This window comes from Capricornis sumatraensis, chromosome 22 (genome assembly GCF_032405125.1).
Source record: "Capricornis sumatraensis isolate serow.1 chromosome 22, serow.2, whole genome shotgun sequence".
Taxonomy (NCBI): domain Eukaryota; kingdom Metazoa; phylum Chordata; class Mammalia; order Artiodactyla; family Bovidae; genus Capricornis; species Capricornis sumatraensis.
In genome coordinates, this window is record NC_091090.1 from 29,640,740 (window position 1) to 29,657,246 (window position 16,507).

The 16,507-nt window shown below is 44.4% G+C and overlaps 1 protein-coding gene across 1 annotated transcript; it reads right to left on the reverse strand.

Annotated features, from left to right (window-relative positions):
* Window positions 1-937: 937 nt before the first annotated feature.
* Window positions 938-16,077, reverse strand: LOC138098064 (glutathione S-transferase A2-like). The gene is made up of 6 exons (XM_068994297.1): window positions 15,962-16,077; window positions 8,997-9,048; window positions 8,038-8,170; window positions 5,161-5,302; window positions 2,618-2,749; window positions 938-2,004 (listed from the first exon to the last, which is right to left on the reverse strand). Exons 1-6 carry the CDS (start codon window positions 16,046-16,048, stop codon window positions 1,882-1,884), a joined length of 669 nt encoding a protein of 222 aa, XP_068850398.1. The 5' UTR covers window positions 16,049-16,077; the 3' UTR covers window positions 938-1,881.
* Window positions 16,078-16,507: the final 430 nt, after the last annotated feature.

Genomic DNA, 16,507 nt, shown 5'->3' on the forward strand with positions numbered 1-16,507 from the left:
CGTCCAGGTCTCCCCAGGGAGCACAGAGCTCAGTTTGGCCACCGGGGTGGAGCTGGCCTGGGAGGGAACAAAGATGCCCAGGCAGGGGGCAGGCCACCCCCACACGTCTTGTGTGATGGGACTGGCACTCAGGAGGTGAGGAGGGAAGGGAGGAGGGCACGCCGTGGGCAGCGAGAGTCACTGAGGGAGGTAAAACAGGGTGGTGATTCTCAGGTTTGCTTTTTAGAAAAATATTTTGATAATTTTTGATCAGTGGAGAACAGACCAGAGCAGGGGGAAGGGCAGTCGGGGACCCCATGTGTCTGTCTCTCTGGCCCCACCCCTTCACCTGGGGGTTCCGGGGTGAGGGTGAGGCGGGCAGCTCACTCCAGCAAGAAGAGAATCTGATACTCTGAAGGCCAGGTTTCCTGGGGAGTGTTCACAGCAGGCCCCGCATGTGACTGAAGCCACAATCACTCCCATTCCAGGCTCCCTGGCTCCTTCAGAGGCCAGCGGAAATGACGTATATATATTCATTCGTATCAAATTCACACACGTCACCTGTGTCATAGAGATCTGATCTGGGGGAACCTGTCAAATGGGAGTGAGGCCCCTGTGCAGGGCCCCACAGTGCCTCGTACAGCAGAGCTGTGATGACCAGGTGGCCACAGCAGGGTCCCCTGAGCACAGTTTGGGTCCACTGGGTTCTCATTATTTCCCAGCCTCCCTGAACACTGGAGAGCCCACAGTAGAAAAAAATAGCTGTTCAAAATGCATAAGAAAAGATATTTTTATTATCAGAAGGTAAATGTCTCTCAAAGAAAATTTTTAAAAATATCTTTTTGCCATTACCAGTGATAAAAGAAATATTCACATATTGAGATATATGGAAGTCATTCTGACTTATACATGAGTCGACTTGAATTTTATGCCAACTGAAATACCCGTTTGTGGCCAACCAAACGTACATTCTATATCTGCTTTAGTTATTAGAGACAAGAGCACTTTGACCAGAAGGAAAGATAGTCCATGTTAAAAATAAAGATTAGGGGACTTAGTTGGTGGTCCAGTTGTTAGGACTCCGTGCTTGCATTGCAGGGGGCACAGGTTTGATCCCTGGTCAAGGAACTAAGATCCTGTATCCTGCAAGCAGATGTGGGGCAGGAGTGAGGGGTGCGGAGTGGGGAGAGTAAATGCCTTCCTTCCTGGGACTCCAATGCTGGTCTGCCTTCCACGATAAGAGTCCTGTGCCAGGTGCCAAGGCCATGCTGACTGTACACGTGCTGATCTGTGTGGTGTTTTTTTTTCAATCTTGAAGAAATGTATCCCCAACTCATTTAATGTCCTTTGTTTTGACAAAGATATACGAAACTGTGCTGGAAAACATATATGTCCAGAGCAAGCTGCTCAGAGTAATCTGGGAAGGTATCTTTCTGGCTAGTCCTCAGTTTGCTCAAGTAAAACTCTTGCCTGTTCTTATTATTGTTTACTGATTGTTTTCATTGACACCAGAAAAATAACTCTTTCCTGTGGAAACCTAAGAATGTCAGATTATGAATTTCTATACTTGATTCTTTGAAAGCTATGTGACGGATGTTATATGATAATTCCTACAAAAAAAATCAAGGGGATGACATAATCTATATTTCCCTTTTGTATTTAATTTTTAATTCCAAAAAAGTGATGTGCTAGAAAGAGATGGAAAATCTGAATTTATATTTGATTCTAAAGAAAAAGAGTAACTAAATCTGCTCATTGGAGCTTTATTCTTTAATGGCTACTAAAACTTTGGAATAGTTTATTAGTCTCACAACACCCAGGGTCTACACTTAGATAAAAACTTCATTGCCAGGAATTTCATAAGTCTGGTCCTCAATGTCCTGGGGGGCCCCACTGGCTTTATTAAAACTTGAAAAGCTTTCTGGCTAGTTCAAGGCTTTTCTCGCCCCCCGGAGGCTTCCTCTGGCTGCCAGGCTGCAAAAACTTCTTCACGGCCGGGAGACTGCTGACTCTGGTTTTCAGGCCCTGCAACCCACAAGAGTGCAGCTCAGAGTGCAGCTAAAGACCACCCCATCACTGACACAAGCCAGCAGGGACTCAGAGACCCTCCTAGACAAGGCCCAGCTGAGGCCCCTCCATCAGCACCAGGAGAAGGCTGGACATGGACACCCAGTGAGCCAGGAAGATGACAGCCCAATGGCGTTTTCCCCAGAGATGTCTTAGCGCAAGGCTCCATTCAGCGTCCCAATCTTCCTACTTAGTCCTGCAGGTTCACCCTCGAGTGCAGTGTGAGGAAGAGAAAAGTGTCAGATATCAGCACAGAGTAAGGCTCCAGATATCAAGACAAGAAGAGATAGCAGATGGGGCTGAAAGTAAAGACAGAAAACATGAAAGGTAATCTGTGAGGTCAGTCAGAACCAACCTGTCCTCAGAGAGAGACTGGTAGAGAGAAATCAAGGTGTGAGAGAAGGAACAGGAACTGAGGGGAAGAAATGATACGGTGGGGACCCTAGCATTGCAGTCCCAGTGTTCAGAGAACAGATTCTGAGGTGGGGGGTGCGGGCACATCCCCACCCCTACCCCTCCACCGCCACCCCAGGCCCCCTCCCTCCCAGTCCAGGGCAGCGGGAGAGCTCACCTTCAGCAGAGGGAAGTTGGCCAAAAGGCTGGGGTCCAGCTCTTCCACATAATAGAGCAATTCAACCAGGTGGATGTCAGCCTTGCTCAGCTTGTTGCCCACAAGATAGTCTTGTCCGTGGCTCTTCAGCACCTGGCGAATGGAGGGGTCAGATCAGGAAGGCAGGTTCAGACAGCCTGGGCCCTGCTCCTCCCCTGCCCACCACCCAGCCCCACTTCCCCCTCTGCCCCTCACTGGGCGGGTGGGGACCCCAGACCTTCTGCTCCCCCCAACTCAGTGAGATGGGCCAGTTGAGTCCCTGCTGTTCCCTCCTCAACCCCAGTGGAAGCCAGACTATAATTTCCTTTTCCTGTTCCCTCCTTGCTGTGGCTGCCTTACTTCTTCCACTGGGCCAAGGGCTTAGCATCGTCTGCACAGTGTTGCTGTTGACCCCACATCCTGAAGCGTACAGCCCTGAACTCCACAACATGACCCTTCATCCATCTCTCTCGCCTCTTTCTCTTCTCTTTCTCTCTCTCTGTCCCTCTCATCTTGCTCCCTTGGGCAGTGACTCCAACTTTCTTAACAACCTTCTTCAACCCTGAGCAAACTATTTCAATCTATATTTCTCTTCTTTCCTGCTTCCTGATTTCCCTCTCTCTCTCTGGGGCCTGAAATAAACCTGGGTCAACTTGAAGTCCCTTCTCGCTTACTCCTGACTTGCACTATGTTACAATTCACATGCTACAATGTCTGGGGGTGAACTTCACTGATGACTTAACTCACTCTGTTATATAGCCAAAATCATGTGTTTGATTGACAGAGGAGAAATGTAGAGATAATCACACATGATTATGGAAACCAAAGCTTAATTCTGGTATCCACATGGTAGGTTCATATGAGTTCATTTTATACATTTTAAACTTTTCTGCATGTATGAAATGTTTCATAATAATATGTTAGGGAAATATCTTACATTTATTAAAATATTCTAGCAATATGAAAATCATAATGTATAAAGAGAAAAATGCATACAGCACCACTAACTAACGTAATAACATTTTGGCAAATACACTTTCAGATTATATATACATACAGAAGCACGGAGAGTTTCCCAGGTGGCTCAGTGGTAAAGAATCCGCCTGCAATGCAGGAGACCGGGATTTGACCCCTGGGTCGGGAAGATCTCCTGGAGAAGGAAATAGCAACCCACCCCAGTATTCTTGCCTGGGAAATCCCATGGACAGGGGAGCCTAGTGGTCCACAGTCCATGAGGGCACAAAGAGTTGGATATGACTGAGCAACTAAAAAAGAAAACAAAGCAAAAAATAGAAAATCATGGACAAATGGATAATCATTTGGAAAAGAATATAATAACATCAAAACATGTTTTGTAGAAGATAATTTTACTTATGCTATCACGGAGCCCTTTGTTTCAAAGTACCCTCTGTCCGTCAGTGCTCATGCTCAGTTTTGTCCAACTCTTTGTGACCTCATGGACTGTAGCCTGCCAGGCTCCTCTGTATATGGTATTTTCCAGGCAAGAATACTGGAGTGCATTGCCATTTCCTCCTCTAGGCGAATCTTCTCAACCCACAAATCAAAGTAGAGATAAACTCAAACTGCAATCATCAAAGAGCTTATCATCTTGTGAATGTTGCATAAACTCTTAGCACCTCAAGGGCTGGGAGGGTGTGCTTTCTGATTACTATTAAATTCTTTGCTCCTTGAATATGGCCAGATAAGCAAGCAATGAATTAACATTTGCTAAATAAATGAAAGAATGATCCTATGCTCTGTGTTAATCTTTATATATGTATGTAACCCTCCTGAATCTCTTAAAATCATTTTTTTCTAGGTTAGTCATTTCTGTTTAGCATGATTTTAGGTAATTTTGATCTTGAAATGCTATCCTCTTCAAGAAGAAACATTAATTAAGATATATACTAGGTATAATGATGGAACATTATTTCCTTGGCTTTGCATGACCTCCTTCAAAAGTCTGAGAGCCATATCCCCAAAATTTGTGATTATTTTCTCCTGAAAATCTTTTCCTCTGACTCGTCCTCCCCAGTACTGCCCCCATCTATGTTTAGAAATATCTCATCCATCCCAGAAACACTTCCACATTCTCCTGGCAGGCACCTGCTCTCATGTCTCCCTAGACATGGTACCAGAATATTTTCTGATGTATTGCTGACATCATGTTCTTCTTGGATCAAAGCCCGTACACTCTGTTCTGCAGGATCCATCTACCCCAGGCTCCCATGTAGCTCTCAGAACTTCCACAGCCCAAGCTCTAAGTAAAACCATGAAATTCCATTGAATAGAGAATTTCAAATTGGGTCTGAGTCAATAGAAATTATGCTGACAAATGATAATGTGTGTAAAACTGGTACAATTTCCTCTCAGAGTCAATTTTTAGAAAATGCCCTGAGAATCAGGATACTGCATTAGTATTCAGGAAGATTCACAGAAGTGAAGGTCGATTCCCCAGCAACACCAGGCACTATCTTCCTTTGTACTCTTGTCTCAATGTCAAAACCACTAAACAGTCCACTTACTTTTTCAAATGCAGGGAGATAACGGTTTGTTGTCCTTTCTCGGATCAGGGTCAACTTGGCATTTTTTTGATCAGGTGGGCATAGTGGCAAAAGCATGATCATTTCACTCAAGTCTGCAACACCCTCTGTGTACATATCAATCCTGAAAGACAAAATGGCCAAATTGCCAAATGTCTCCTGCCTTAGATTTTCTAGTTTAAGAATAGATAAGAATGGGGCATCAGATAAAGTAATTCTCCACTGGGTACAATTTTCTAAGCCAGTCATGGAGTTACGATTTTTATTAATTTTAACATTTCATTCTAAAACAAGCCATCAAGGTAGACATAGCGAATATTTTGGTTATACGCATGATCAAATATAGGGACAAAGCACACTGGGGACCCATTCCTAGAGGCATGAGAGAAACGGGTAAATCCCTGCAGGTAACCTCTGAGACCACACCCGGGTTTGCCCTCTCTGCTGTGACGTAGCTCTGCACAATTAGTGTGACGCATTAGCACCACCTCAGTCACGTCTAGAGAGAGTCCTGGCCCAGTGGTCCCAGGCATGTCCCTCTAGCTCTCCCTTTCTCATCCTGTTACACCACTAGGTCCATTTAGATGCCCAGTATCAGTAGTTCCTCTGGTTATTTCTGATAGAAATGATTCCACAACCTCCTCCATATATGATTGCCCGACTCTGGCCTCATTTGCATTTCTCAAGACGCCACCCAAAATATCCATTGAAATAGTACAATTCTTCATACAGTTTCTACAATGAAAATTCCAAATGATTTTTTTTGTTTTTGTTCCAAAAGAATTTCCTACAAGAGTTGTTCTTTGTTTGGTAATAAAAGCTTTATTGAAATACATTCACATAGCATTACTTTCATCCTTTAAATGGGACTATTCAGTACTTTTTAGTACATTCTGAAATCATCACCATGTTCTAATTCCAGAACTTTTTTTTATCGTTTTATCCAAAAGGAAATCCAGTACCCTTGACAGTCACTCCCCATTTCCTCAGATTTATAGCCTTAGGCAACCACTCAACTATTATTTCTATTTCTATGGATTTGAATGTCAGGACATTTCATATATTTGGAATCACACAATATGTAGCCTTTTGTGTCTGGTGTCTTTCATTTAGTATTTTTCAAAGTTCATCCATGTTGTCACATACATCAGTTTTTTACTCCTGCATACGTGCTAAGTCACTTCAGTCGTCTCCAACTCTTTGCAACCCTATGGACTGGAGCCCACCAGGCTCCTCTGTCCATGGGATTTTCCAGGGAAGAATACTGGAGTGGGTTACCATGGCCTGCTCCACTTTACTCCTGTTCATGACTAAAACATTCCATCACAGGGATGTATCATTCTTTGTTCATCCATCCATCAGTTCTTGGATATTTTGTTTGTTTCCACGTTTTGAATATTATGAACGCTGCGCACTTTTGTGTTCAAGTTCAAGTGTGGATGTGTTTTGTTTCCACTTTTTTTTTCACTATGAAGTTTATTGTGGGTAACTTATAAACAGGCAGGAAAGACAGTGCAAACAATGCTCCGCAGACAATTACAGCCGCGCTTTGTTCTGCCAAAAGGGATCTAGGGGAATTTAAAGGGGTCAAAACTAAAAGTAGAATCTGACTACCAAGTGAGAAGCAAGTCTACACTGAAGGAACTGGTGGTTTTTCCTCCCCTGGGGGTCTCGTGACCATTAACCTTCTGTGTCAACAAAATACATTCTTCCAGTTTTCTTATCAGATGAAGGCAAGGGTAAAAACTGATGGGGAACTCATCCAGCTGGGGCACATTCTTTGCTGGGAGGCTAAAGAGCAGCATGCAGAAAGATGAGGGTGTAGTGTTGGTGACCTGAAGATGGGGGAGAGGGGGCAAAACGGAATCAGTGCGGTCCAGCCACACATCCTCACAAATAATCCCGTGGAGCCGAAGACTAGGTTTCAGATAAAATAGTAAAGAGTGGGATGTGAATGAAAGTGTCTGAAGTCACGAGCTGTTTAGTGATGAACCTGCGATGGGAGTGCTGGCCATTCCACCCCAGCACCTGTGCTCTTGACCACAGCGCTGTGCTCTCATGTTGCTACCCACTGGCAGGCATCATGCTGAACTTGAATTGTGATACGTGAATGTGTCTTTGACTCTCTTGGGTGTATACCCAGAGGCGGAATTGCTGAGTCATACGGTAACTCTTTAACTTTTTGAGTAACTGCCAACAGTTCCTTACATGATTTTAGTATCAGTCAGGTTGTCCCATTGCAACAGAGAGGATTCCCCCCAGTTTTGCTTGTATTGAATAAATCTGGCTGCTTCAGACTTATATTAAAATGTTCCAGATGACTCTGGTGTCTTGAGTTATCCCCTTTGTTATCCACTGTTATCCCCAAAGTTATCTACTTTGTTATCCCCTGTCAAGTGACCAGTCCATAAAGAGGACTGATAAATTGAGCTCCTGGTTATCATTCTAACATTTCTGGAACTTAAGAATCAATTCCTTTAGATCTTCTTCTTCTCAGACTTTATCCTCTAGACACTCAGACATTTTGTCCCTTGACTCTAGCTGTTGCTGGGCGTCTAGTGTGAGCCTCTGGAGTCGAGGTTCCACCTTCCTCCCGGCTTAATAATTTACCCGTGTTTGGAATCCTTCGTCACGGTGCTGTACCCACGGACCACAACTTCTTACGTAAGCTCTTGATTCCACTCCAAGTTTACTCTTCTCTCCTCTTCACAGGTCCTTGCTGTACTAGAGCTCAGTTACACCATTAAGGTCTATAGCTGCTGTTGGTCATGATCCCCATGAACACATCCTAATCGCTCAGGGAAACACCTAGGGTTGTTCCTATTTATCACTCATGAAAGAACGGAAAAAATACCGTACAAGGCTCTCTCCTTCATGTCTTTCCCGTAGAGGTCGTATTTGGTGGCAATGTAGTTGAGAATGGCTCTGGTCTGCACCAGCTTCATCCCATCAATTTCAACCATTGGCACTTGCTGGAACACTAAACTCCCATCTTTTGAAAGGAGAAAAGAAGAGAGAAATATTGGATGAATTACACCCTTTTAGGATGAAAAAAAATGTTGACATAACTGAAGATATAAATAGAAATACTAAAATGACCTGGTATAATTAAGCAGCGTGGCATTTTGTTTTTGGCTTCCCATAGTCCTCTTCCTGCTCAATCTTTTATTTTTTTAGCCCATTATTTCATTTATCTTTTTACTTGCCATTCAGATACATGGGCGATTCCTTCTAATTCTGAGTCTATTTGTCTTTAGGGATGTTTTAGAAAGAAGTTGGAAGAGGCTGCAATAGGGCCGCCACCTGGTTGCCAATGTGAATGAGAAGTTCTAAATAAGTCTCACATCATATAAGGCAGATTTTGAGAGATTTCTATGTGCAGGTCCCTTTTCCTGCTCACTGAGTCTGCAATTTTGCTAGACTTGTCAAACTTGCCAGAAAAAAGGGTTCATGGCAATTTCTGGGCCTTGTTTTCCCCTCTTCTCTCTGATGCATGTGTTTTCCTGACCTTTGGTGGGAGGGCTGTGTGGCATCCTGAACTGATATGTCACTCATGGCGCAGAAAAGCAGAGAGAGACCAGCAAGGGCGTTCACAGGGCACTGGGGCTAGTTCCTTTAGCAAATACTAGAGTTCCAGCCCTTCCTAGTCCCAAGTGAGCTGCCAGACCTTCTCAAGGAGCCCCACCCTTACCTTTAACCACATTTCTTCCTCTCCTCTGGCCCCATTCCTACCTTGCACACACAAGGCCTTGCTGGTATTCAAACCTCAACTTATGGCTGCTACTAGATCCTCCCATTAGAAGAATTCAGTTTCTTACCATGTCTTAACTTATCCAAATCTTCTGAGCTTTCTATAAGTTTCTCTTCAAACTGGAAAACAGAAACAGTCCATGAGTTTTTATTTCATTCTATAGCATTACTTAACTTGCATGGCCTCTGTCTGCTGCCCGCTGTGGAGACTGTAGGATTTCCAAGTTCGGCAGGGTGCACAGAGGACAGTGATCAAGGCCATTTGGAGATTTAGATTAGAGCCACCAAGATAAAAGCGTGGGTTGCAGCAAGTAACTGCTTATTATGCAGGTTAATTCACCTCTACCCTGTCCCCACCTCTGTCAGTGATGAGGTAATGATTTGGGGGGAGGGGAAAGTCACTGGAGGGAAGGGACTGGGAAATTCTTCTAGTTATGGAGTTTTAACTAGTCTCTGGAAAGCCTTTCTCTCTCTGTGAAATCAGGCAGAAATTTGGGGTGTCCCCCAGCATGGGGTTTTCATGGGATCACTGACTCCCAAGATGCTGCCACCAGGGACCTCTACTATATCTTACCTCCCTCCATTCAATTTTTTATTTTAAAAAAGGGTCTTGATGATGAAAAGTTTGAGAATTGGGAGGTTTCTAACTCGGGCTTCCTTCTAGCTCAGACAGTAAAGAGTTTGCCTGTGATGCAGGAGGCCTGGGTTCGATCCCTGGGTCAGAAAGACTCCCTGGAGAAGGAAACGGTAACCCACTCCAGTATTCTTGCCTGGAGAATTCCATGGACAGAGGAGCCTGGTGGGGTACAGTCCATGGGGTCACAAAGAGTCGGACACAACTGAGTGACTAACACTTTCACTTTTACTTTCAACTGACTCAGTGAAACAGTTTATTGTGGATCTACAGGATTCCACAGGGTTAGACCACACAGATAGGGAGGTGTGTGGGCAACAATTCGCAAAGTGCCCAGTTCAAGACAGCATGAGGGGTGGTGGGTGGTCACTGTGGGAAGGTGTCAGAGGAAGGATGGGACTTGTTGGTGGGCTGTTGCTTATGAGGCTGAGGGAGATGAATGGAGTTGTGAGGATCAGCCTCCGGGGCCAGAGAACCCAGAAGTCCTGACCAGTGGCCTCTGGTCATCCTTGCCCCACACTCTCCTCCTTCGGGCTGGGCTAGACAAGAGGAGGCCTGGATGCTCTCAGCGTCTCCTCCTCTTCACCCTCCTGTGCTGAACTCATCCTTCCCATGGACTCTGAACACATCCTTGAACCCCAAGGCTGGACCATAGCAAAAACTATTGGTTGTTGATTTATAGAAAATAAACAACCTAGAATGGTTCAGTTTGTTTTTCTGTGTACTTGTTTCTTCACACACTTGAGAACAGACCAAGCTAATGTCCAGCAATCAAGAAAGTATAATCTGAGGCTCCTTTGTAATCTGAGGCCAATACTTGGCTACTTGATGCAAAGAACTGACTCATTGGAAAAGACCCTCATGCTGGGAAAGACTGAAGGCAGGAGGAGAAGGGGATGACAGAAGATGAGATGGTTGGATGGCATCACTGACTGGATAGACATGAATTGGAGTAAGCTCCAGGAGTTGGTGATGGATAGACAGGGAAGCCTGGAGCGCTGCAGTCCATGGGGTTGCAAAGAGTCAGGCACGACTGAGTGACTAAACTCAACTGAATCTGAGGCTCAGGTAAATATGTTGGGAGGCTAAGAGAGCACACTAGAGGTTCCTTTGCAGGACCCCACCTCACCTGAGACCCTCCTTTACTGCTTGCTCTCCCCTAAGGGATCATATCTCCAGAGTTTCTCCATGATTCTGAGGTAGGTGATTGATGGGCCTCTGGGCTGGGCTGCTGGTGTTTGTTAAGTGGAATAAAGCTGATGCCTTGTTTTCACTCAAACACCAAGGACAGAGCCCTTGTCCTTGAAGCTGAGCTCTGCTGGAATAAAGAGATAAAGTGGCCACTCCTGAGGTCAAGGAAGACTTCCCTGTCTGCACATCCACAGGAAATCTCCTTGGGGTCAAAAATGGAGGGGGTGCCTTCACACAATGAGTATGGACATGTACCCACAGGCACCTGCAGTGGGATCCATCTTAGCCAAAAGGTGCATGCATCCCGGGGAGGGTCCTAGGACCAGACAGATATGAAAAAAGAAACAAGCTAATTGGCCAAAGGTAAACAAAGATCTGGAAGGACTGTCTTATGTAAGTGATTTAATTCGCTCCTTTATTATGCTTCTCCTGATTAGAGAGGACACCTATACATTTTCTTTCTAGGTGTGTATTTCTGCCTTGCTTCTGTCTTAAATAAACCGCTTCCCCGTGTGCTCTCTATATGCTGTGCGCCCATAAACCTTGCACCTGTTTTTACGGTTTTCGCCTCCTTGAAACATTCTTGCTTTCAAATGGAGAAAAGAGCCGGGGCTACTTTGCTTTTAGCCTCTAGCCCCTGGTGGGTCTAGTGATAAGTATTCCTGGTTGAGTTCCTGGGCAGGGAACTAAGATCTCTCTTCAGTATGGCAGTCTCTCCGAGATCATTTGGTGAGAAACCCAGGAATTCAAGGTGAACTGCTGCTGCTGCTGCTGCTGCTAAGTCGCTTCAGTCGTGTCCGACTCTGTGCGACCCCATTGACGGCAGCCCACCAGGCTCCCCCGTCCCTGGGATTCTCCAGGCAAGAACACTGGAGTAGGTTGCAAGGTGAACTGCAGATCTTGCAAAAACTATTGGCTGGAGACTCCTGACTTTCACTCTCTCTTCCATGGTGCTGGGATTTTCTTTCCCGCCTTAGTTGCACAGCAAGGTTTCTTTTTTACCTAATTCTTTAAAATCCTCTTGGGGAAAGACTACCTGAAGTCTTGCGGCTGCCAAGCCCATACTTGACCGCTGTGGCACTTTCCACTTTAGCCAACTCCAGTTCCTCCAGGAGTCCCCTTCACTCCAGGCCTTGGCAGCCCATAGGCTGGGACAGACTACTTATTGAGCAGGCCAGTTCCAATCAGCCTACATCCTGGGCAGTATCTGCCATCTCTAAAGCTGAAGGGAAAGCCTGCAACCACTATGTGCTGGTCCACATGTCCTCTCCAGGTATGAAAGGAGGACACCTTGCTTAAGGTGCCAAGGACAACTGGAGACTGCTGGTTAAAAATCAGTGGGGGCTAGGGGATGCCCCAAACCCTGTCAAGGAATAAGGTTAAAGTAAATTCAGGGGACGCTCCGAATCCCCTTCAGGTGTCTCCTAAATGTATAGAGGATGGTGCATTACGTAGCTAGAAGCTGTCTCTGTTCTGGGTTGCAGGTTATTCAATGTAGGAGGATCCCTTTCTAAGCCAGAAGAAACACCTCTGGAGTGTATCCTTAAGAACTAGCAAGTTTTTATTGAAACAGTGCCTGGCCTTTATGTAAATTGGAGGATGAGGAAAATGGCCTGAAAATGAATCTCTTACAATTCAATTTTTATTGCCACAGGATGAGATAACGGATTGTTTCCTTATGTTCAAGTTTTCAAAGCCTTTTATCATAATTCTGCTCTATGTGGCTACTATAATGAGAAAAAACTCTCCTAACATTCTAAACAATCTCCTTCTAACTTCTCCCACCTCTCGCGGGGGGGTGGGGGAACGACAAAGCTTCTCCCACTCCTACATGTTCCCTTACTTTTCCAGATATTTCTGAGCAAACTAAGACCCCTACGTCCTCAGAAGAATAAACCTTTCTGGAACAACATTTTTCAGCCAGTCTGCGCCTATTATTAAGACCAATTTGACACTATTTGGCCTATATTTTATCTATGAAACTATGACTACAAAAAAAAAAAAGGAAAGATGATTTTTCTTGACAGTATGACCACAAAATTTGTTAAAACAAGACTTCTTTTTTTAATTGCAAAACTAGCTCTTATGTGCAATTAGAAAAAGCTAACATGCAGAAGTAATTTTTTTTTTTTTCAAAATTCTGACCCTGAGAGAATAAAAATATGCCTAGGAAAAAGCTATATCAACTCTTACCATGTCCTTGAGATACAAACACAGCCCACTTTGCCTGAGACTTTGGCCTTGGGTTAAGTAGAACTTCAAGCCAAGGGGAAAAAAAAAGGAGGCAAAGAGACATTTTAAATCTCAAGCAGAAAACTATGGGATCTCTGTCTGTCTGGATTTATGTATGTCAGGTAAATGAAAAAAAGACTGTCTCCTGATATATACAGGAATCTCAAACTATTTTGAAAACCTGTAGAAGAGAGAAATCCAGCTGGGCAAATCTGATAGCAGGCCTTTGGCACGGCTTTCTTGGCCTTGAGAGCCTTTGGGGAATTTATTCTGAGACTCTTTCTGAGGAGTTACACCCAGAGTCAGCATTAAATACCTTACATAGTCAAGGGACCAAACATTTTATTTTTTAAAACTATTATTATTATTATCAATGGGTATCTTTAATTTTAAAATTTATTCATTTAACTTTTGGTTGTGCTGGGTCTTCGTTGCTGCACATGGGCTTTCTTTAATTGCAGCAAGTGGGGGCTACTTCTTGTGGGGTTATGCAGGCTTTTCATTGCAGGGTCTTCTCACGTTGTGGAGCACAGGCTCTAAGGTGCACAGGCTTTAGTAGTTGAGGCACACAGGCTCAGCAGTTGTGGTGCACAAGCTTAGTTGCTCCATGACATATGAGAACTTCCCAGACCAGGGATTGAACCCATGTCCTCTGCATTAGCAGGCAGATTCTTATTCCACCAGGGAAGCCCTGGCTATCTTTACTTTTAATATTTATTTTTATTCATTTGTTTGTTTGGCTGTGCCAGGTCTTATTTGCAGCATGTGGGATCTTTAGTTGCAACACTGGACCACCAGGGAAGTCACCAAATTTATCTTAAAAACAAATTCGTCTTGGCTGTGTTTGGTAAAAATGAGGGTAATTTTAGAAAAAAATCCTTTCACTACATATGAAATCCTTAAGTCATGTCTGACTTTTGTGACACTGTGGACCGTAGCTTCAGGGTCTTTTCCAATGAATACCAGGTGGCGCTAGTGGTAAAGAACCCACCTGCCAATGCAAGAGACAGAAGAGATGCTGGTTCGATCCCTGGGTCAGGAAGATCCCCTGGAGGAGGGCCTGGCAACCCATTCCAGTATTCTTGCCTGGAGAATCCCTTGGACAGAGGAGCCTGGTGGGCATAGTCCATAGGGTTTCAAAGAGTCATACATGACTGAAACGACTTAGCATCCATGCATGGCCACTAGAGTTATCACTGAGGAAAACACTTGTTCAGGTCTGTGAGACTTCATGGGCTGCAGCACACCAGGCTTCTCTGTCCTTCACTGTATCCCAGAGTTTGCTCAGTCTCATGCCCATTGAGTCGATGATGCCCTCCAGCCATCTCCTCGTCTGTCGCCCACTTCTCCCCCCGCCTTGGCAGGCGGTTTGTTTACCACTAGCACCATCAACAGTCCTGCATTTGCTCCTGGGAGTGTGGTGTTCTAACACTATAAAATGCCTGGGGGTGCTTGCGGATGCTCCCATCTCTCTCTTAATCACCCGCTTACTTGTTTGCATCCTCACTAGAGTGCAAGCTGCCTGAGGGCAAGGACTGCGTCTGTCTCATTCGTTTCTGTATCTCCAGAACTTAGTACAGAGCCTGGCACAAAAGTGAAAGTGCAAGTGACTCAGTCATGTCTGACTCTTTGTGACCCCATGGACTATACATTAGTCCACGGAATTCTCCAGGCCAGAATACTGGAGTGGGTAGCTGTTCCCTTCTCCAGAGGGTCCTCCCAACCCAGGGATCGAACCCAGGTCTCCCACACTGCAGGCAGATTCTTTACCAGCTGAGCCACCAGGAAGGCCCAAGAATACTGGAGTGAGTAGCCTATCCCTTCTCCAGCAGATCTTCCCGAACCAGGAATCAACCTGGGGTTTCCTGCATTGCAGGCAGATTCTTTACCAGCTGAGCTACCAGGGAAGCCCTAAAGTGCTCCCACCCAAAATTATTGCTGAGTGAATATATTAAATCTTGCCAAGTGGTGTGTTACAGTTGGCTCATTCCCATATTTGTGATTATATCTTAACCTTTATTTCATTTATTTTTCTATTTTCTATTACATACAGTTTTCTATTCTATTTATTTCTATTTTCTATTCTATTTCTATTTATTTTCTATTTATTTCTATTTCTATTCTATTTCTATTTATTCAATTTCTATTTTGTATTCTGGGCTTCCTTGATGGCTCAGAGGTTAAGGCGTCTTCCTGGAATTCGGGAGACCTGGGTTCGATCCCTGGGTCGGGAAGATCCCCTGGAGAAGGAAATGGCAACCCACTCCAGTACCCTTGCCTGGAGAATCCCATGGAGGGAGGAGACTGGTAGGCTACAGCCCATGGGGTCGCAAATTCTATTCTATTTCTATTTCTTTTATATTACATACAGTTTTTCTTTTATTGTGGGAATTTCTAACATGTACAAAAATTTTAAGAAATACAGTGTTTCTCATATCCTTCAACAGCATCAATAATTATCAACTCAAGCCAGTCCTGTGTCATCTATATGCCCATCCATATTCCCCTTTATGTAAAAATGGAGCAGATTCTTGGTATCATATCATGTATACTTCATGCATATTTCTAAACCAAAAGAACTATTTTGAACATAAACATAATAATAAACCTAAAAATTACACCTAAAATACTAACAATAATTCTTTAATAACATATTCAATCAGCAATCAAGTTTCTACTTGAATTGTGTCATAAATAATATTTACTGTTTGTTAAAATGAAATCCAAGTAAGTTTCACACAGTTGGACTAGTTGATGTGTCTTTTGTTTCCTTTCAAATAAAAAAAAAATATTTCTATGCTCTTCCATGGGCAGGATTATTTACATTTTCATTTTGTCAGATCAGTCCATTTCTTTCTTAATCTGCAGCTTTTTTTATGCAATGCAAAATCATACTCAGATCCCTTGATGCGGAGGTCTGGCTCATGTGAGAAAGTGCTTTGATAGTCAACAGCGACCCAAGTTAAGAGGACCTACCTCCACTCCAGCTGCAGCCAGGAGCCACCGGATGGCCTCCATCCTGCCTCGGGCATCGAAATAGTGAAGCTTGGGCTTCCCTGCCATGATAGCAGTTCCTCACTTCCCGTGAACCTGGATGAATCAGACCACAGAGGCAAACTGCGCTTTACAACGTCCAGTCCATTTGAACAGAAGGGGTAGCGTCTCCCTTTTTCATGGCAGCATTGGAACAGTCCCGTGTGGTTCTTCCTTGGTCTAAATTCTCACCTATCAATGGGTGTCATTGTGAAGTTGCACCAAACCAAGTCTCAGATTGCATCTGTCCTCTCTCAGAGGACTTAAATAGAGCAGGGGCTTAATCTTGCTCAGCTGTCACCTGGGGCTGGTGAGGGGACTTCAAACCAGGACACTTCACTGACAAGAGAGGAGCAGGGAGCCGGGTCGGTCCTCGACTGGCAGGTGGTCTTGTTCAAAAGCATTAACTGTGTCTGAATCCCGCCCTGACTGTCCCTAAACCTTCTAAATTCTCTCCACAGAAGACAAAACTTATTCCTTTTCTCTTAT